General features: G+C 38.8%; 4 protein-coding genes across 6 annotated transcripts; 2 read left to right on the forward strand and 2 right to left on the reverse strand.

Annotated features, from left to right (window-relative positions):
* Nucleotides 1-90: 90 nt before the first annotated feature.
* LOC143346138 (ATP-dependent RNA helicase DDX42) lies at nt 91-4,072 on the reverse strand. Of its 3 annotated transcripts, none has more exons than XM_076773940.1 (10): nt 3,960-4,072; nt 3,176-3,407; nt 2,820-3,092; nt 2,196-2,736; nt 1,812-2,040; nt 1,325-1,599; nt 1,071-1,221; nt 654-988; nt 447-575; nt 91-372 (listed from the first exon to the last, which is right to left on the reverse strand). In XM_076773940.1, the coding sequence occupies exons 2-10, from the start codon at nt 3,388-3,390 to the stop codon at nt 196-198; spliced, it is 2,325 nt and encodes a 774-aa protein (XP_076630055.1). In that variant the 5' UTR covers nt 3,391-3,407; nt 3,960-4,072; the 3' UTR covers nt 91-195. The 3 variants fall into 3 exon arrangements, with proteins under 3 accessions (XP_076630055.1, XP_076630056.1, XP_076630054.1); XM_076773941.1 differs by having other exon boundaries at nt 3,176-3,404; nt 3,960-4,043; XM_076773939.1 differs by having other exon boundaries at nt 3,176-4,069.
* Nucleotides 4,073-4,325: 253 nt separating this feature from the next.
* Nucleotides 4,326-10,086, forward strand: LOC143346140 (cationic amino acid transporter 4). Its single transcript, XM_076773942.1, has 9 exons — nt 4,326-4,830; nt 5,039-5,189; nt 5,436-5,684; nt 5,794-6,129; nt 6,260-6,506; nt 6,741-7,140; nt 7,300-7,528; nt 7,592-7,753; nt 7,970-10,086. The coding sequence occupies exons 2-9, from the start codon at nt 5,048-5,050 to the stop codon at nt 8,149-8,151; spliced, it is 1,947 nt and encodes a 648-aa protein (XP_076630057.1). The 5' UTR covers nt 4,326-4,830; nt 5,039-5,047; the 3' UTR covers nt 8,152-10,086.
* Nucleotides 10,087-10,313: 227 nt separating this feature from the next.
* Nucleotides 10,314-11,443, forward strand: LOC143346142 (uncharacterized). Its single transcript, XM_076773947.1, has 2 exons — nt 10,314-10,784; nt 11,055-11,443. Exons 1-2 carry the CDS (start codon nt 10,518-10,520, stop codon nt 11,259-11,261), a joined length of 474 nt encoding a protein of 157 aa, XP_076630062.1. The 5' UTR covers nt 10,314-10,517; the 3' UTR covers nt 11,262-11,443.
* Nucleotides 11,444-11,573: 130 nt separating this feature from the next.
* LOC143346141 (acetyl-coenzyme A transporter 1) lies at nt 11,574-15,578 on the reverse strand. The gene is made up of 8 exons (XM_076773943.1): nt 14,827-15,578; nt 14,458-14,747; nt 14,224-14,378; nt 13,963-14,156; nt 13,713-13,897; nt 13,516-13,633; nt 13,216-13,431; nt 11,574-12,845 (listed from the first exon to the last, which is right to left on the reverse strand). Exons 1-8 carry the CDS (start codon nt 15,034-15,036, stop codon nt 12,666-12,668), a joined length of 1,548 nt encoding a protein of 515 aa, XP_076630058.1. The 5' UTR covers nt 15,037-15,578; the 3' UTR covers nt 11,574-12,665.
* Nucleotides 15,579-20,103: the final 4,525 nt, after the last annotated feature.

Raw genomic sequence — 20,103 nt, forward strand, 5'->3', positions numbered from 1 at the left:
CTAGTATATATCAATGATTTTCAAACGTTTCGGAAAACAAAAAACAAAGATACGAATTTTGCAGGGAATTTAGTGGCGGGGATTGGTAAAATTAAATTTTATTATAATATAAAACAATTCGGCATCGTCGATCCATTGCATATCATCGCTGTATAATAATATACACAAAATAATCGCAAGTTCGCAGTCGCTGGATTATTCCCATCGACTCTTTCTCACTCTTTTCTTTTCCCTCGCGATGTTCGAGGCTTGGTTATCCTGATTCCGCGGTGGCTCCGTATTTGGTTTAGGCGGCATGGGGGGAGGTGGAGGCATTATCACAGAAGGAGGCGTAATAGTTTGTTCCCACGTGTGATCCGACGATGCCCGGAACTGAAACCAGATACTCGCCCATATTTGCCACCTGTAATTTAACTCGGCGCGCGTCGTTACAAAACTGAACTAACCTGAGAATTATACTGACTACGAAACGCGGCTTTCATCGCGGACAACCGATCGCTGCCTGGCCCGTGTCTCTCTAATTTCTTCACGACTTCGCTTATGTCTTTCGACCCCTGTGACGAAGAACTGCCACTCTAAAATTATACGAAAGAATTCGAAACACGTATTCTAACGCGACCCACATAATAGAGAAAATTCTAACGAATAAATACCGAGGTCGAAGAGACTTCCGGCCGTCCCCTGAAACCAAGCCCAGCCCCTCCGACGTTTAAACTTTTCCCTTTTCCTCCTTTGAATCTCGATTTTCGGAACCAGGAACTTTGCATCGCCAAATCTAGCAAACTCTTTGGTACCTCCTGGTTCGCTCCTTCCAAGTTTCGAACCAGATGCCCGGCAAATTCTTTGTCTTTCTCCGTCACGAGGGTATACGCGGTACCCTTCTCTCCGGCACGTCCAGTTCTACCTATCCTGTGTGTGTGGGTATCTATATCTCGCGCGACGTCGTAATTGACGACAGTTTTGATATGTGGAATGTCCAAACCCCGAGCTGTTCGAAAGAGCATTTGTTTTAAGTCTGCAGTAGTAAGACTAGAATTCGACCCAGTTTTCTAGAATCGCTCTATATTTACCGGCGACGTCGGTGGCAACCAAAGTACTGACATCCTTCCTCTTGAATGCCGTTATTACTTTGTTCCTTTCGACTTGGTCCATGTCACCGTGCAAGAGCAAAACATCGAATTCTTTCAATTTAAGATTGTTCGCGAGTTCTTCCGCATTGAGCTGTGGTAGAAAAACGAGGGACGTTTAAAAAAAAAACGATTACTGGTCTATCGTTTATCGACGACGTGCGGTATCTAAAATCCGTTCGATGGCGATTTCCAACCTTTTTGGTTACGAAGATCAGCAGACTACCAGCGCTTAAAAACTCGACCAAATTTTGCAACAACCAAGTCCATTTTCCGGTTGGATTATTGTTGAAGACTGTCACGTGCTGGGTGACGTCAGCGTTCGCTTCACCGACGTCCCCCTGAACTATTCTAACAGGATCCGTTAAAACGTCCCTCGCAAGCTTTTCCACCCTCTTTTTGAAAGTTGCACTGAACAACAATGTTTGCCTGTCCGGCCTCACGTGATTACATATAGAACGTACTTGCGGCTCTAAAATCAAGTAGAGCGGTAACAAGCAAAGTGAAAACATTATTAATAGAAGGTAATATTATTTCTCGACGACCGTGTATAATCGATAAAGAAAGGTTTGTTGCCGGTAAAGAAAAAAATCGTTTTCCACAGTAAGTATGTAGCTTTTAACGTGTCTGTTAGTGTGTATCAAATTTTTCACCTAATTCAAAAAAGTATCGTCTCTTTCTTACCGAAACCCATATCGAACATTCTATCGGCTTCGTCCAACACGAGAAACGTTACTCTGCTCAAGTTCGTTGCCTTCATTTTAACCAAATCTATCATTCTACCCGGCGTTGCAACTACAATTTCTGCCCCTCCTTCCAACGCTTTACTCTGTTCCCATTTACTGCCACCACCGTAACAGCAACACACTTGAATATTGTAAACTTTCCCAAACTTTCGTGCTTCTTGATAGATCTACAAATACCATGTATACCTATGAAACGCTTCATGATCTTGAACGCATGAGCGTTCAGTAACTCCGTTATAACGCTAATTAAATCTTCGAAAGACTCGATAACGTTTCGACGGAATAAACCGTGCAAACCCTCAACTATCTCAAAGTAAAATACCTGCTGAGATAATTCTCTTGTTGGAGCCAAAATCAGACCAATGGGTCCATCACCAGCCTTTAGTTCTCGTTGATCCATAATGTGAACTAACATTGGCCAAATAAAGGCCGCTGTTTTACCGCTACCAGTCTTTGCTATACCTATTATGTCCCTGCCACTCAATGCGGCAGGCACAGCTTGAGCTTGAATAGGTGTGGGTTGGGTGTATTCGTTTTTTCTGATGGCTTTTATTAACGCATCGTCGAAACCGAAATGACCGAAACTGGTAACCGGGTTCGGTGGAGATGGACCCGACACTTTGATTCCCAAAGTCTTTCTCAAATCGTCGATTTGTTGTTTATTTAAATTAGCGATTTCTTCGTGAACGTTATAAAAATTTTTCTCGAACGATTCGTATTGTATTTCGCTGTGATCGATTGGAGGAAGTGGATCGATTTCTTTCTTTTTTGGTGGTGCTATGGGGTTTCCGTCTTCATCGTACTCGATTTCCTGATCGGATTCTTCTTGTTGTAAACCAGCAGTTGGATTCTCCTCCATATACCTTGTTAGATAAACAACCCCATGTTTCTCCATTCCTTCCTTTTGAATTTCCCCAAACTGCAAAATACAATTAACGGATCTTACCTGTAGTAACTCTCTTCGTCGTCTTCTCCGTCAATGTCGGCCCTAAATCCTTTAGACTTATCTTCTTTGCGCTCGTCTTCGGCTAGTTGAGCTTCGTAAGTATTTCTCTTCACTTCCGCGTCTATACCAGCCATGAAGGCATCCAAAGGATCTTCTTCGCTGTCGCTGTCTGCTTTAGGAGTTGACTTTTTCATTAGCTCGTAAGTAGGAGATCCAGGGGCTGGGATATATTCCAGGGAAGATGCTGGAGTGTCATCATCATCTTCAAAGTACCTAAGTTTATATATTTCAATTGTATTTATAGCTGTTCTATGTACACCTTTACTCTTCTTGATTTGTTCAAAATTTATGCTTACTCTTCTTCAGTTTTGCTGCGTTTCTTTGGCATGCCCCAACATGCAGATAAGGCATTCTCGGTAATAGAGTTCATAGTGTGATACCCTTGTTTACTTAATGTAGAATTTGGAGGAGGCGGTGGTATATTAGAACCGCTTCTTTTTGTGCTAGACATTTGAAAGCCAGCAAACCCAAAGCCTTTTGGCTTGTTACCTCCTCCACGATGATAACTCATATTTTCCTTATTATCTGCTAAAACGTGGTTATATTAAAGATTGCTCGAATACCCTAATGTTACTCTTTCTTTATAAAAACTGGATTCAAAAGAAAATCCTATAATCTAAGTCACTTTGGAGTGCACTGCTTTCAAGTACAACTGTGTAATTCTTGTATACTTTACATCAGCTAAGAAAATGTATTGCTTATTTTTAGCCACAGAATCGAATATCAAGTAAATACATTATTGATAAACCTTTAGATCAATATACAAACAAGTAAAATAAAAGACTGACTAGGAGACCATGTATTTATCATTTGTGACTATTAAAATAATGGACATAGTATCAGCAGAGAGATAGCGTTTCAGCTAATTTATAGGCAACATCGTTTTAACAGCATTAAGGACAAATTTTCATTGATAAATATTTATTGTTTTTATCCCGACACAGAAAAAGAGGTTAGAACAACTTTGTGACACACTAGTCCCGTTTTATAATGTCGAAATACGTATGCCTCACACATAAACACTGTATCACTTTTTGGCCGATATTTTAGGGCGATTACGTGAGTCGAATAGTATCTTACACAATAATATCGTCCCAAGAATCCGTCTTATACTTAACAAAATGCCACTCCAAAATCCTTAATATCGAACGGTAAAGTACATTCTGCAACAACTTAGGCGGTGCTGCCCTCATGCGGAGTTATCCTGGATATATCTATAGGGTAGAGACCATCTTTTTCTGTACATCTTGGATTTCATTGTTCATAATAGAATGACTTTGAAGCCAATTATTTCTTCTAAATTTTAATGCAATTTAGAACACAATTTAAAAAAAATATATTATGGATATTATCAAAGTTGTTAAATATCATGCGAGCCACATTATTTCGTCTTTTCACTTTGGCAATATTAAATATTTTTCAGAGAAAATTCTACCGTATCAAACTTATTGTAAAATATTGTAAAATATAGAATTATTAAGACCAGCGAAATTAACACATTCTGGGTCTATGACCCGTATACAGGTCTTAACGTAGTGCTATTAAATAGACCATTCATAGATTATACAGTAAACGTGTTAACATCAGGAAGCTTAACAAATAAATGGGGAATCCGTAAACAAGAGCGTGTTAAAGAAATCAAGTTTTCGCACGTCGATCAGAAATGTCAGAAGTGGAAGAAAATAAAGCACGTTTAATATCGGAGCGTGTTTAATATCGAAGGAATGCCGATTAAGAGAAAACTTCTTCATTCATGCTGTTGAGACTGAGTGACATAAATAGTTCTATTACAGCTGAATCGATCGAATATCCGAGCCTGCGTGGTAGCGGAGGCGCCATGCGACTTCTCCGTACGTTTCAGCGTCCGTCGTGATTTCGTTCGTCACAGTTCCCAATATTGTCGCAAATATCCGACTACTATCCTTCGATTCGAACCTGTAGACCGGACTGCGTAAGTACCATTACAATTTCCAAACGTTACGATTTATCGAACATACTTTTCGCCTCGAGTGTTCCTAATCGGTACGATCGTTGTGATTTATGATGCTTCGTTTCATTAATTCCTCCGAAGTTGAAGATACACGAGATCTTTAAAGTACACCGAAATTCGTGTAGGTACCGATGATGGTAAGAGACACGCTAATAGAAACATATTGCAGGAGGTCAAAATGCCATCGGTTCGCCGGATGATCTTAGGACACGTTATGTCCGGCTTGTGTACCAAAATGAATCGCACTAAAAAGCTTCAAGGTGATTTACTCGAAACGCCAATGAAGAGATGCCTTTCCACGTTCGACATCACGTTGCTCGGTAAGCGTGTGCTTTTTTCTCGTGTTATTCCAGTCGTAAGGACACACCATCGACTGCGTTCTCGCGGTATCGCGTCCGTTCGCGATAAGGTCCTTTCTGTGCCGGAAAAATGTTAATTGCACGCGCGTCGCATAACATTCCGTTCCGGCGAGCCATTCCTATCTTATAAATTGAACGTAAATGCGAAATCATCGCGATATCGTTCTTGCGATCTTCGGCAATGGCAAAAGCACGTTTACCTTTCAGGTGTGGGTCATATGGTCGGCGCTGGTATATACGTTTTAACGGGAGCGGTGGCACAGAACACGGCTGGTCCTGGTGTGATTTTGAGCTTTCTGTTCGCTGGCGTGGCTTCCCTATTAGCGGCACTTTGTTACGCGGAATTTGGAGCGCGGGTGCCCAAAGCTGGCAGCGCTTACGTTTACACGTACATTTCCGTCGGTGAATTCTGGGCTTTTGTAATCGGTTGGAACATCATACTGGAGCATATGATCGGTAAAGTTTTTTCAGTAAAAGTTTCTCTCGTCCAAATACCTCAAATGTTTTTTAAAAATGGTTAGTTTTGAACGTTGTTCTTTTGTTTAACCGTCGTGCTTGCAAACAGGGGCTGCATCGGTGGCCAGAGCCTGGAGCGGATACGTGGATTCCCTGGTAGGAGGGTCGATCAGCAATTACACCCAACACATGATGCACGGCTACTCTATGGGAGAACCGCTAGGACATTTCCCAGATTTTCTAGCCGCTGGTTTATGCCTGGCGTACGCCATGCTGCTTGCACTGGGCGTTAAGTGTTCAGCCACGGTTAATTCTCTGCTGACTATCGTGAATTTAGCCGTGATGGGACTGGTGATCGGTTTGGGAATTTCTTACGCGAAGGTTTCGAATTGGAGCAACGAGAACGGCGGTTTCCTACCGTTTGGTTTCGGCGGCGTACTGGCAGGTATACTTTTGCGATTACGCCAAAAGATTGTACCCATCGTTGCATACTTTTGTAAACAATCTATACGTTCGCTTGCAGTTTTACAGCAAATGACTATCCTTGATGTTTTTATTATGCTCCATACGAATAGGTGCCGCAACGTGCTTCTATGCTTTCGTGGGCTTCGACTCGATCGCAACTTCCGGCGAAGAGGCGCGCGATCCTGGGTACAGCATACCGCGAGCAACGCTACTCTCGATGGCGATTGTTACCATTGGGTACGTGCTGGTTGGAGCAGCTTTAACGTTAGTCGTGCCGTATTACAACATTAATCCAACGGCAGCTCTTCCTGAAGCTTTCTCATCGAGGGGAGTATCGTGGGCCAAATATGTGATAAGGTTAGTAGGACATTTCAAAATTGGACATGTTATAAAATGTTACAAAATTACCCTAGGACCTAGAAAATTCTTAGAAAAATAATAAATGAACGATCGCTGCACAGTTTCACGAGTGTACATAACTCACATGTGAAAATATTATTATACATTATTATACAAAGCTATCTATTCAACGGAACACTGTCCCCAACTGGACAAATTGAAAGAAGCAATGAGCACAATTAATATTTATAGCGTGGGAGCCTTATGCGGAATGACAACGACTCTTTTCGGATCCCTGTTCTCTCTGCCGCGAACAATGTACGCCATGGCGAACGACGGATTGCTGTTTGGCTTCCTGGGTCACGTGAGCGAACGTACGCAAGTTCCAGTCCTTAACCTGGCCATCAGCGGGTCCGTCAGCGCATCGATCGCCTTGCTCTTCGATCTCCAGCATCTGGTCGAATTCATGTCGATCGGTACTTTCCTGGCCTACACTATTGTTTCGGCCAGCGTGATTATCTTGAGATATCGTCCTGAAAAGATCACGCCTCCGCCGTCAAACGCCGGCACTCCGAGCAGTTTGGCATCGCCTCCCACGGAGAGTGCAGATTCCAATAGCGATTGCAATAGCGTCACGTCTGCGGAGTCCGAGGTAATTCGATTACATACAGCTAGATATCCAGTTGTTACATATTTTAATATCGTAGTGGTGTCACGAAAAATTGACAGACGACTGTCAAACCATATCCAACGATGCAATGCTAGCTCACCAAGTGGTTGCCTTCCTCAGTATTATTTTTTTTTCTTGTAGCTTTTAGATCTGAGCGAAGGCACTGGCAAATTGAAAGCACGATACGCCTGGTTGGCTAACTTTGTGGGCACTTGCAAACCTGGAAGAGAGGTAGCCGTTCTTGTGATGATCTACACAGCTGGCTGTGTTTCTCTGTGTCCTTTGTTGATGTTGATATCACAAACGTATTGCTCTCCGGCGTGGTGGGATTATTTCGTTGTGGCGAACGTTATTCTGTTGTTGATTGGATGTACGTAACCTTCTTCTCGTTTGACGTGAAATTCGTTGTGATGCTGATCGATGATTGCCGTAGGTTTGCTCATAATCGGTGCGCATCAACAAAATCCTCCTAATGGTAAATTTCGAGTGCCTATGGTACCTCTGATACCGGCGCTGAGTATTCTGTTCAACGTGGGACTAATGTTCCACCTGTCGCTTCTAACTTGGCTTCGATTCCTCGTATGGATGATAGTCGGTGAGTCCATTGTCATTTAACCAATATTACACAGTCGCGTATATTGAAAATTATCCACCATTTTTATACGCGTAGTATTTAGGACGATAAGGGAAGAAAATAACAATATAACGCTGGTGGGATCGTTTAAAAAGAAATGTCACCGAAAACGAGAGTAAAGAAACGCTGGATTAAGTTGTACAAATAAAAAACATAAATACTGTTCGTGTGTTGCAGGAATGTTGATATACTTTTTGTACGGGATTCACTATAGCAAAGAATCTACCAGTCCAAATTCGTATTCGATTCTAATGGCGACCTCGGAAGCAGGAAGAGGTGCGAAATGGGGCGCCACGTTGCGCGTAAATCAGAAAAGCGATAAAGTACCGATTTTGAACGACGACGATTTCGTTCACTAGGAGCGTAGGGTTCGTAAAAATTGTATAAAGACACACGCTGATCGTCGCTGGATGTAAGTGCATCGTTATTTGTAGAGAAACTGAACAGTATACGACCATCGTTCTCTTTGTCGAGGCTCATAAATGCCGATTCGAAACAAAGAGTAAAAGGTCGACAAACGTTTGTACATACCGAAGTTACGTAAAATGCTGAAACGAATTAATCGTATCCCTCTGAAACCTTCTGCCCTGAAAGGTTAAGCGGCTGAACGTTAGTCAGATATCAGAACAGACAAGACTGTGTTTTAGTACTTATTTTGACTGCTTTTCGGTAGATATTGATTTGTTCGTTGTATTATATTTGCAAGTTTCCGAACGTTAGCTGAAAAGAGTCTTCTTTATATTTTATTACGCACAAATTTACGCATTGTCTTTGTTTTACAGGCGCGCGTCGATCGCGCGTTTCACAGACAAATGAAAAAATACGAGGTTCACCCGGTAATATAGTACAACGGTAGAATTGAAACGATTTTAAGAGAAAGTATTACATTATAATCTGATTCCTGATCGACCTGCAATTCTGGTTTAAGTAAAAGTTCGACAACTTTGGATTCGAAGATTCGAAATACTCGCAAGGTGGAAAAGAGCTCGCAGATAAAATGTATGCATTCAACCGCCAAGTACATATGTAGACATTTACTGGGGTATAATGTTCAAATCAAAAGATAAAAAAAAAAGGAAGAAGATAGAAGAAGAAACGCGTATTTTTAACGAAAGACCAGATTTTTAAAAGGGAGGCCGAGCGACTGTCTCTTTTAGTAAATTTTAACGTTCTGCTACAAGGATTCAAACATGGTGCCTTGGGAACGGATAGACTAATTATACAGTAAAATATATGAATCTAAAAAGATGACAATAGATTCGCCTGTTACACGACGGGCATTAAGCTTAAGGTTACCTATACACGGATTTGCTAAGCACATGGATTGCCCAGTGGCGTAAATCATCGTTGATACACGAACTTGTTTGTGTCATTTTAGATTGCAAAAAATTCGTTTCGTTTACGTCGTTGGACCCGTTTAAGCGTAGAAACCCGATTCGATTTGTTTCACAATGTGAGAACGCCTCTGGGATCAACCGTTCCTAATCCACCAATTTATTCGCGATTGCTTCGACGTTAAGGATACGTAACGAACAATTTTGACTGTACATTGTTTGATTTTAGTACGTTGCTTCTGAAAATACACAAAGATACGAGCATACGGGACTGACTGTAAGTATACGTATCATCTTCACGGTCCTCCGCTCAGCAGATCCAACCAGGATCTGTTACAGTAACAAATAAATATAGTCGGTGTTACGTAAGAAAGTATATGTACGTATTGCTATCGTAAAGATTACTACCGTCGAAGTGCCGTTGACGTTATTTACAATTAGATATAGAAGATCGTAGCGAAACCGTAACCACGTCGTACAAAGGTTTAAAGTCAGAATTTAGCCGTTCGAAGATATATTATACAGAGTGAATCGCTTAAGTCATCGACGTAGTATGTTCTCTCGAGTAGCCCGTTTTAAGTGATTCACCCTATAGTATAGAGAGCGTACGAAACACAAGACGATACGCTCGAAACGACGCCTGAATATTCTCTTCGAGGCCAACGTTCAAATTTCACTGCGTACAATTCGCAGGGCGCACGAACCGTAGAAGATTTGTATATGTATTTATGTACTCTGAACTTTCTGGAACGTACGCGCAGTTCATGACGCTTAATGTACAGTAGATTACGTTATAATGCTCGTATAAATATATTATACATATTTATGTACAAAATCGACTCTCGTAAACAGCGAACGCGTGATCCGCACAAGCGTTTTGCTCGTCGTTTCCGAGCAAAAGTACGACCAGCTGCAACGACCGATTGCGCATAATATTGGTACCAAAATTATTGTCTGTGTACTGTACTATATATCTTCTAATATAAAACGTTTACGAATTGGAAACGATATTACGTTCATTTTACGATCACTCTTCGACAACGAAAAATCTACAGTGACTTATCTTTAAAAATAAAATCTTTTACAAATATTAAATACTGTTTTGTACTTGCTGATATATGACTTTATAATTTGCGATCCGAGCATCGCTTTGCTCAAACACCAAATTATCTGTGAGATCACAGTTTTCCTGATTTTACGCTACATAATTTTTTAATTACGTTTACTTTCAACGCACGAAACTGGATAACGAACGATTATACTTTTCTAAAACAGAAAATAACTCCCACGAATGATATATCGCAATAATATTGCTTAGAAACACGATTTTTAAGTCCTTGGTACTCGAGGTATCGATTGTTAAATAAAGTTCGACGTAAGAGTCGTTAATAATGCAAAATGACAGAGATTTACGAGCGAATGTGAAGGTATTAATCCGGATAAAAAGGTGGAACTTCCAGTTCAAAGCTTTAGAAGGATCTCTAAAATCAAACGCCAAGTACGCGCAAGTTTCCAATATGTTCGTGCGAGTAATTCTGATCACGACAATATTCAGCTTCGTTTCTGTACGGAGTATCGAGTCTCAAAAAGTACAATTGATATCCCTGCTCTGTAAACTGCACCCTGACATGGACATGAACGCGGCATCAACCACAACCGTAATTACTTTACTTTCTGTTTTTCATATAATTTTTTTCATATCATAATCATATGATCATATTCTTTCTACTTTGTGCTTATTCCATAACAATCTATATGTTAATTTTAATTTTTTAAAAATCATCTCTTTATTTCGTTTCTATCGAAAGTACTACGATTTTTACACTAAAGATATTGATCTTCCTATCGATGTATTTGTAAAAAGTGCCAAAACTTCGAGTGGAATTTATTATATATAAATCTATTGTGTGACTGTGTATTTCGAACAGGTAGAACAAAAACTGCCGCAAGACAACTCGAACGTAGAACGACCCCTGACATCTAATAGCACAAATTCCTCATCCCCGCAATCGACCGAAAGTATTTCAACTACCAATCACGGATCCATGCATCCGGGAATGAAGCACCCGAAGAAAAGAGCAACGAATTACAAGGAAGATCGTCCAGTTGATTTGCAACCGAGCTGTTGTGGATAAAATACGAGTGGATAAAACTATATATGTATGTAACGAACGACGCCCAAACGACGAATCCTGTCTCGTAAATACTTGCTTTCAAGATGTATTTAAGTGGAAATGGTAGATAATACTTAAGTGCATACAGTAGATATCGACCTTTCTTTCCGGTACCTTTTGCGATGAGTTAGTAAACGGAATAAAATTATTGGTTGCCATGTACAGATAATTGAACAATTTTCTTTTTTCTTAATCAATCCTGAACGCGTGTGTCACGGCCCGATAAACGCGTCGCGAAGAAACGTGGAAAACACACAAGGTGAGACAACGAAGTTCTTCGTATGGAAAACTTTTATTAACATCATGTACTTATACATACAGACTTACAAGTACTGCAAACAATCGCAAACGTAATGTTTTAACCAACCAAGACCAATAGTAAGTATCGTTAAATATAAACCAGTGCGATATATTACATATATTACATCGTAACAAAAATTTCACTAACCTTCATGGAAGGATAACAATGAGTGTTCCTCCGAGTTTCGACGATTGGTATAAGGTAAGTGTCTCCATCACTAACCGGACCAGCGTAATCAGAAAAACAAGTTAATCTTATTTTTGAGAAGTGAGAGAAAGCAACATGACATCGGGGCTTCGCTACCTCGCACCGTGCAGAGTGGTGGAAGAAGACAATAGAAACACTCGTTCACACTTCTCCCACTACTTCATATGGTGCGAAGTAGTCCGTAAGTAGTGAACCCCGCGTTATACTGTCTTCTCAAAGTCCTTAAAAATGGAATTCAGCTTATTTTTCTAGCTACGCTGGAAGATCACGAGTTTGTTATCTAACCCTTCGCCGTTTCACCGTCAAGGGGTTCAGACCCAAAATTACTAACTCTCTTAATACTTCGTATCACCGTGTCTGAGTCTATTTTTCTTTTAGCAACCCGGCATGGAAGAATAACGCTCGTAGTTCGCATAAAAAAATCGCCTAGCTTTTATTATGCGTAACATATCGATACAATGTATACATACAAAAGATGGAATCGTGCCACGATCCGAACGATATGACGTTTTTAAACGCGCTTACTCCTAATAATTTTAAAATGTACGCAGTACTTGCTCAACAGTAGTATTGTGCCAAATATAAAAGAATCTCGCGTAAACCTTCGTAACAAATTGGGCATCGAATATTTATCAAACATTGCGTCGCTGTAACTAATATTTTTCATGTATTCGAATGTTGTTCGTCGAAAAAATGCATGTTCAATTTAAAAAAGATTGGAACACTTGGTAGATGTGCGGGAAATCGCCCGGGCACACAGCCGGCACACGAACAGTACAAGCATAGTCGAATTGTATAAATTTCCTAATGTATTTACAGATATCGTGTCAACAAGTTCTAACATTGATTCAGTACTGTTATCTATTCTGCTTCGAAAGGATTACTTTCCAAGCAGACATCGGCCTTGCTTGTAAGATTTCGATTTTTCGTTGACCCCACCTGAGCCAAGCCAACCCTATGATTAAGCATAAAATACTCTCTATGTAATACCCGTCAAGCTGCATATTACAAACACCATTGTGCGTGCTCGCGCAGAGCTGAAAATGGAAATTGTTACGTGACAGTAAACAACTACCAGTTAATTAAACACTGTATACATTCGTCGATCGAGCTTAGAACCATTACGCAAAACACACCACAGGCCTGATATACAAATTCAGGCTCTATCATAGGATGGACTAACCGAGCTTCAAATTTACAAAAAAAAAAAAATACAACACGAAGACACGATCTGATCCAACTAGCAGATTCGGGACGAAACGCAATAATATTGCTTTATGTACCAATAAACCTCATTTTAATATATTGGCGATCTTTAAATTGGAAGGACCTCCTACAAGCTCGATGCACGAACGAATATTATTGGTAACGAACCTAAGTCATTATACGAATAACATGTCCACCAACCTCTTTTTTTGAAATTGTGCTACAGTCGTTCGAGAGATCGGTGCTGCACTGTCGATACGTCAATGGATCAACGAACCAAAGAGCTGCCGTTGCTGGCCAGTTACCACCAAGATTATATAAGGTGTTCAGCAATGTCATGTAAGTACCACCGACAGCGGGATCGCTAATTTTTGCGAAGAACGCCATTGACGCCACAAACATGCTGTTTGTGAAAACCTAAGAGAAGGAAAAGTAACCTGAATTCCTCTCTAATTCATCAGTCCCATTTTTGAACTACTACTATTATTGTACCCAATTTACCTGATGTAACAAATACAAAGCTATTAAAACTACAAAGTAGTAGGCTGGAACTTGTCCATTCATCATTACATACGGTGTCACCCAAACCAAAAATGCTGCTACCAGTCCATAAGCTAATCTGTATGATTAATTACAAATGCTTATGAAACACTAGTTAAGAAACAAAATATTGTGTTTTATACGCATTTTTTATTCACCTATAGGGCATTGCTGCCACGTACACATCCATAGGTTTTGGACCAACTGTGTACTTAGAGATTATTAATGGTAATAAAATCTGTATTGGTATCATAGGCACAGCCATAAGAGCAAACTTTTCTTTTGGTATACCAGCTTCTACTAATTTCAAACCAGTTACTGCATCACAAGCAGAAAATCCTATCTGTGGTAACACAATATTATTTCAAAGCTAATAACTATAATATTCATTGTTATATATGTTCTAACCTTAGCAGTTAACTGGAATATAATAATCGTTTTTATAGATGGTAGCTTGACAATGTTCCAAAGTAATTTGTACGCGTGTTTGACGTCTGTGTTTAATTCTTCACCCTTATGTGTTTTTTTTGAATCCTCGTGTTTGAATAAGGACACCAAAGTGGTTGTTATTATAAATACCCAACCCCAAAAGTAAAGGAATTCTATAGGAATAAATAACAAGCTTTAACTGTTAATTCTTTACATAGATTACATTATAAAACTGCTTACCAGGTAAAGTTAATATGCCTTCATTGGAAGGAGTGCTTCTTAAATAACTGTTGCAAAATTCAGAAGATTCTAATGCCATAAAAAGAACATAGCCAATAAAATAACCAGCACTTTGTCCTACGCTATTACAAGTTGATGCATAACCCACATTACACCTTGATACAGAAAGGAAACATATGATTTCAGAAACATTATACTAGACTGTATAAACTAATCACCAGATTGAAGTTATACCTTTTTAACATCGTGAGTGCCCAACCATCTACTACAATATCTTGAGTTGCAGCAAGAACGTTTAAAGAAAAAAATAATATAGTTAACATTTCTATGTTGGGCTGTTTACTTTCATCGCCTAACCAACGATCTATGTGACTGGATAAAAGGAGCATGAAGAAACCCATTAAATACTGAGTAGGAATTAACCATGTTTTCCGCCTTCCAAATCTTTGGGAAAACACAGAGTCTACTATCGGTGCCCAAAAAAGTTTCAACGAGAAAGGCCAATGAACAATACTAAATTCAGCCTAATAGTAAAATAATAGTTATACAACATTTTGCTATATTTGTTCCTTAAACGACTGTAACATAAGTTATGTATATTACCTGTTGACGATACGAAACATTTCTATTCTGCAGTAACATTGGAATAGAACCGCATAAACCTAATGGTATACCTTGTAACAGGTACAGAAATAAAAGAATGGCGATGTTTTTCTCATCTCCTCGTAAATCAGAATGTTCTTGTATGTGATTGAACTCGTGAATCCCATCCTCCACGCCGTCATCCTTTACCATTTTTCTTCTCAGACCCATGAAGAACGATAAATATGACAAACCACAATTTCATACACTTTACGAACCGACTTTCGACGGAACAGATGTTCCTCTCACGCGCGCGTCAACTTCCGAATTTATTCACATTTACTTCTAGTATCAATACTATGCGTTTCATGAGTTAGACTGTAGTTATCAATACTCCCAAATATACCGAACGTGAGCCTTTCGATCAAATGACACAGTCATTTCTCAAAGAAAGAATCACTTGCACGTATACAAAATGAATTATTTATGTTGACAGAGGTATCAACATTGACGTGGTCATTACCAATATATAACCTTAATACTGTTAACAAAACGTTTTATGTATGAAACTTAAAAATAATATTAGGATGAAAAGTAAAGATTTTCAAATGTATATTACAAACTACAGTTGCTGGACAACATTCGGAAAATTTCAGAACTGTTCTGCTTCCGTCCTTTCAGGAACCATAGAGATAACCTTGGAATAGTTTAGATTTGCCACGTTGTTTCGCATTAAGGACACGTCAGTTTATCTTTTCCACTCTTGAAGTCACGTGTGAGTTACCGCTACTAAACTATCGATTTTATAGAGACGCAAAAATAGTGCGCCTATCACAGACTGCTTATGTGGCGACACCACTGATCTCTATATCACAGTAAACTCAATGCTGAACAAGAAACACTAAAACCGCGAGAGTCTGATTTTGTACTTGATAGAAAGAGTACATACCATTTATGTGTCTTCGTCTATCTAATGCAAAATCGGACTCTCACAGCTTTACTGCCTTTCACTCGGCATGGTTCGTTCGTACTAGAGACGGCTGTATCCATATGTGATACTGGCGCAGACGAGGTATACAAGTAGATGTTACATCCAATGCATTTCTTCGGCCTATTTTTCTGGAGTTCTAAAGCCCCATTATCATTTTCGTGTAACGAGAGGCAGTTTCCGTTGGACACAGGCATAAATCTTACGAAAGATTAAGGTCAGAATATATCTATTTTGCCGGCTGTCTAGTTCGGTCTCCCTTACTGACCGAGTAGTTAGACCATAGACAAGGTAAAGAGTAGAACCTACGTCTTATGGATTTTCACGGCTCAATCTGACTACCATATCGACCTAACCATACGAAGATGATTTTAGCGACCTCCATTCACGGATGACGGTCAGTTGAGAAACCATGGGACTAAAATGGGCCAAACAAATCATTGGATGTAAGGTCTACACGTATACCTGGTCTGTAGCTGCACAGGCCAGAGACGTATAATAATCGATTAATTCCATTGGTGTAATCAATCGATTAACGAATGCGACTGAAAATTTGGCCACCAGAATTAAATCGCGATTGATAATTAACACTACCCTGGAAAGTAAACGCGAAAAAATAATCGCAACACTAAAAACAATCGTGATGAAATTCATATTATTATATTTACAACGCGAGTAGTATCGATATTTTGCAACGTTACAACAACCCGCGATTACTATTTATACGCAACTCTAGCCTAGAAAATCAAACGCGAAAAATTCTCATTGTTCGCAACACTAAATAGAACTATACAATTAATGCAATTTATTTGCAACTGTAACTAGGCAAAGAAACGCGAATAATTCGTACTTCGCAACGCTAATAGCAAACCGCTATCATTTCTTATTCGCGACACTACTCTGAAAGAAAACGCGAAAAATATTTCTCGTTCGCAACTCTAACTTTAAACATGACTGCTGATCGTTGTGATACAAGTACAGCGCGATTCCAAGAATCGAAAGTAAAACCAATACAAACGGTATAATCCGTTTGGATCGGCTAACGTTTTGACTCTTCGAATCGAACTACAGGTGCAGGACTGCCACGCGAAAATGCGCCTACCCGAAAAAAGACTGTGGACAGCCCAGCCCTAACCCTACTTACTTAGGTTTAATACACACATACTAGAAAGAACGTAAACAAACGATTAATTACTTTATGATTTATTGTCGTTATACTTTTGTGACGTCACAACGCAAGCCGTTCATTGACTCTGCTTGAATATCGAATATCGAATATCGGTCTGTTGTGCGATACGTAGTATGTACTTAATATTATGTTAATATATTAATTTTTGATCGAAACTTTAACCAATCTTTTTGATATAAATTTTGCAACTTTAACAACAACAAACGAAAAATATATAGAGAATACACCAAAACGTTAATTTATCACGATGTTTGTACTTTACATCGTAGGACATTGTCTCCTATCAAGTACAGTTGTAATCTATTACTCGTTTGTATTTATTTTGTATGTATTCTATAATATTTTTTAGAAGCAATTTTATTCTTACCATTGCTAGCATTCGTCAGCCAGGGTCAGTAATCCGATACGCTTCTGGTGCTTTGAACGCTCGGTCAGATTGTGTTTATATTCTCGGTCGCCGGCTCACGAATTCCTTGTTCGCGCGATACGAAAAGGTATCACTTTTCACGTCTCCGCTATGTATTGTCTGCGCCTTAATCTCTGTGTTACGTAAATAATATTGCGAGTGACGTCTACTTTACATTTCGTCTATGCCTGTACCAGACTCCTTACCATAACTGTGTCAAGTTCAATGTAACCGATAACCTGTCAAAAAAGATTGGTATGTAAATCTAGTGAGAATTAAAACAAATATCTTTAGAAAATTTAGTAGAAACAAAAGAAACTTTTATATGAGAAACTCATTGAAATTTACGATGAAAGTTAATATTTACACATTACATGTTTCTTTGATTATAATTAATATATTTCAATTGATCTAGTAACTTAACCATCCAATAACAGATCGATATTCAATGTTCAAGCAGAACCAATGAGCGGCTTGCATTATGACGTCACAAAAGTATAACGACAATAAATCATAAAGTAATTAATCGTTTGTTTGGTATCCTTTTGTATTTATTTTATTTATTTTCTGTATTTACTTCGTTTATTTTCCATTATTCGAGATATAAGGTTTAACCTTGCCTTCGAAGATCTCGTAAGTTGAGACGTTGGTAGTGCCCACCTCACCCCATCCCACTCACTCTCCGGTTAACGTCTCCCGCCGTTTGGATTCGTCATTCGTTCGCTGAAAACTGGTGTGATGAGGTGCAGTAACAGGCCTCGCGTCTAATTAGGTACGTAAGTTTTAATTATTGTCATCTTAGTGTTCCGAATCGGTCGAAGTACTCTCCGTTACTCTCTGTTGGTACTTTCCTTGAATATTAACACGTGTCTAATGGAAATTCTGCCGGAATCGCGAAAAAAGTCGAGACAGGTTCGCGTGTTTTCTTACACGTCTAACCGACATCAATTATGATACCTGTAAACGTAATTATCAATTCATAGCCAATATTTCGGGTTGAGTCGATATTTAATTAAGGTATAGATACATTTATTTTAACCCATTGGATCGTAATTTTTGTTTTATTTCTGTTACAGACTTTGCTGCAATTCGACTGGAAGGGACGCTACCGGCATGTAATGGCCGCCATGAAATGGCAAATCGAGGGAATACAAAATTCAATATTGGTAAAATCAACTTCGTTATAACAAGTAAGTTTGTACCTATAAATGTTTACATGTTTTTGTCTTTTTATCGATTAAATTTAATACTAAATCGATAAATAGACAGATCTGTGCGAGTACTTAATTATTTCTTATTTCTAATCTTAGTTTTTTTTTCAGAAATTTTGATGACCGCGCGCAAAGCGGTCGGTAGAATCAGTGGTTGTTGCGTAGTATAATTTCTTGTTTCTCGAAGCCTAGTTGCTTCAAGTAGATTATCATTTCGATTTTAGGGGCTCGCGGAATTCGAGTCAGTGTGTATTGCTTTCTCATGAATTTTGTTCAGAGCACCGGGGCTTTCTTTGTTTTATGAATCGAGATAATAGAGTCAGTGTATCACTGAGCAGAAGTATAATTTGGCGATGCTCACGAGCAAAGAATGTAAGTATCTTTGTATTTTTTCCGAGTACGTTTAGAAAAAAATTGTTTCTTTCAAATTTTGCTACATTAAATTTTCAATATTAGCAGAAGTGATTTTATTAAAATTAAAATCTCTGTAATTGAACAAGTAGGGTGTCATATTTCCTGTTTCTTTTTATAGGGTCCTGACATCCCATGAACGTACCTACCTACGTACTTACGGATCCAGAGAACCTCTTGGATGACTTCCCTACTGACTACGTTACTGACTTCGTTGCTAACTTCGCTGATGACTCCTACTAGCCAACCTCGTCATCCGGGTACTTACATTCTACAGTTGGTGAGTTGCATGTCAATTTTTATTCCTCTGGCCCCCAATCACGTCGTAGGACAAAAAGGTCCGAATCGACGCGGGTGACCAGTTGTATACGTACAATCTTTGACGAATACAGTGACCGCGGGTATGAATCATACCCGTGAGTAGTAATTTGTACTTTTTTATTATTTAGTTCAGGCTAGGGTTTTCTTGTACTCCGAAGTTTTTAATATGACAAACTATGATAAATTATTTTACTAAATTAATTACATTCACTATAATATTGATGATTGAATATATAAGTTTAAATATTAATTGTTTTTTTTATTGTTCATGTCTCGCATTTAAAAAAGTAATTTCATGACTTTGTATCCAAGATACCAAAGTCTTTCCTTACGTATTGAAAAGTATAACGTTTCAATTCATGTACAAGAAATCATTTTGCGACGGGTAAATTCTTGAGTCAAGCTTTATGTAGTATGTATTTGCATGTTTAAAAAGTACGCTTTGACGACAGAATTGCTCGAGGGTTGAATATTTTAATTAGTTTGCTTGAATTTTCAAAGTAAATTATTTTATTGTAAAGTTTTGAATAAAGTCTTTCCTCTTAAATAATTCTACATTATTCAGAATAATTTTCTTTACTAATATTTTTCATTATTAATGTATATCAAATTGTTGCTCTTCATTTATTATAAGTAGAAAGTCCAGTGAAAGAAATAAAATAAGAAAGAATATATAAACATTATGTCGTTATATGCTAGTATTTACAATAATCATTTTTTCTAGTTCAGGATTTTCAGGATAACTTTCCGTGTTCATTGCCTAAACTCACCC

This window comes from Colletes latitarsis, chromosome 10 (assembly GCF_051014445.1).
Source record: "Colletes latitarsis isolate SP2378_abdomen chromosome 10, iyColLati1, whole genome shotgun sequence".
Taxonomy (NCBI): domain Eukaryota; kingdom Metazoa; phylum Arthropoda; class Insecta; order Hymenoptera; family Colletidae; genus Colletes; species Colletes latitarsis.

What these genes read in the sequence shown, in the direction of transcription:
- LOC143346140 (XM_076773942.1), top strand. Translation starts at nt 5,048, where the DNA reads ATGCCATCGGTTCGCCGGATGATCTTAGGACACGTTATGTCCGGCTTG. An exon ending in TCACGTCTGCGGAGTCCGAG is followed by an intron (nt 7,141 to 7,299) that starts GTAATTCGATTA and finishes TTTTTCTTGTAG; the next exon opens with CTTTTAGATCTGAGCGAAGG. An exon ending in TATTCTGTTGTTGATTGGAT is followed by an intron (nt 7,529 to 7,591) that starts GTACGTAACCTT and finishes TGATTGCCGTAG; the next exon opens with GTTTGCTCATAATCGGTGCG.
- LOC143346142 (XM_076773947.1), top strand. Translation starts at nt 10,518, where the DNA reads ATGCAAAATGACAGAGATTTACGAGCGAATGTGAAGGTATTAATCCGG. An exon ending in ACGCGGCATCAACCACAACC is followed by an intron (nt 10,785 to 11,054) that starts GTAATTACTTTA and finishes TATTTCGAACAG; the next exon opens with GTAGAACAAAAACTGCCGCA.
- LOC143346141 (XM_076773943.1), bottom strand. Translation starts at nt 15,036, where the DNA reads ATGGGTCTGAGAAGAAAAATGGTAAAGGATGACGGCGTGGAGGATGGG. An exon ending in ATGTTTCGTATCGTCAACAG is followed by an intron (nt 14,748 to 14,826) that starts GTAATATACATA and finishes TTTTACTATTAG; the next exon opens with GCTGAATTTAGTATTGTTCA. An exon ending in GCACAATTTCAAAAAAAGAG is followed by an intron (nt 12,846 to 13,215) that starts GTTGGTGGACAT and finishes TTCCATTTTCAG; the next exon opens with CTCTGCGCGAGCACGCACAA.
- LOC143346138 (XM_076773940.1), bottom strand. Translation starts at nt 3,390, where the DNA reads ATGAGTTATCATCGTGGAGGAGGTAACAAGCCAAAAGGCTTTGGGTTT. An exon ending in CGCAGCAAAACTGAAGAAGA is followed by an intron (nt 3,093 to 3,175) that starts GTAAGCATAAAT and finishes ATATAAACTTAG; the next exon opens with GTACTTTGAAGATGATGATG. An exon ending in AATGTTCGATATGGGTTTCG is followed by an intron (nt 1,600 to 1,811) that starts GTAAGAAAGAGA and finishes ACTTGATTTTAG; the next exon opens with AGCCGCAAGTACGTTCTATA.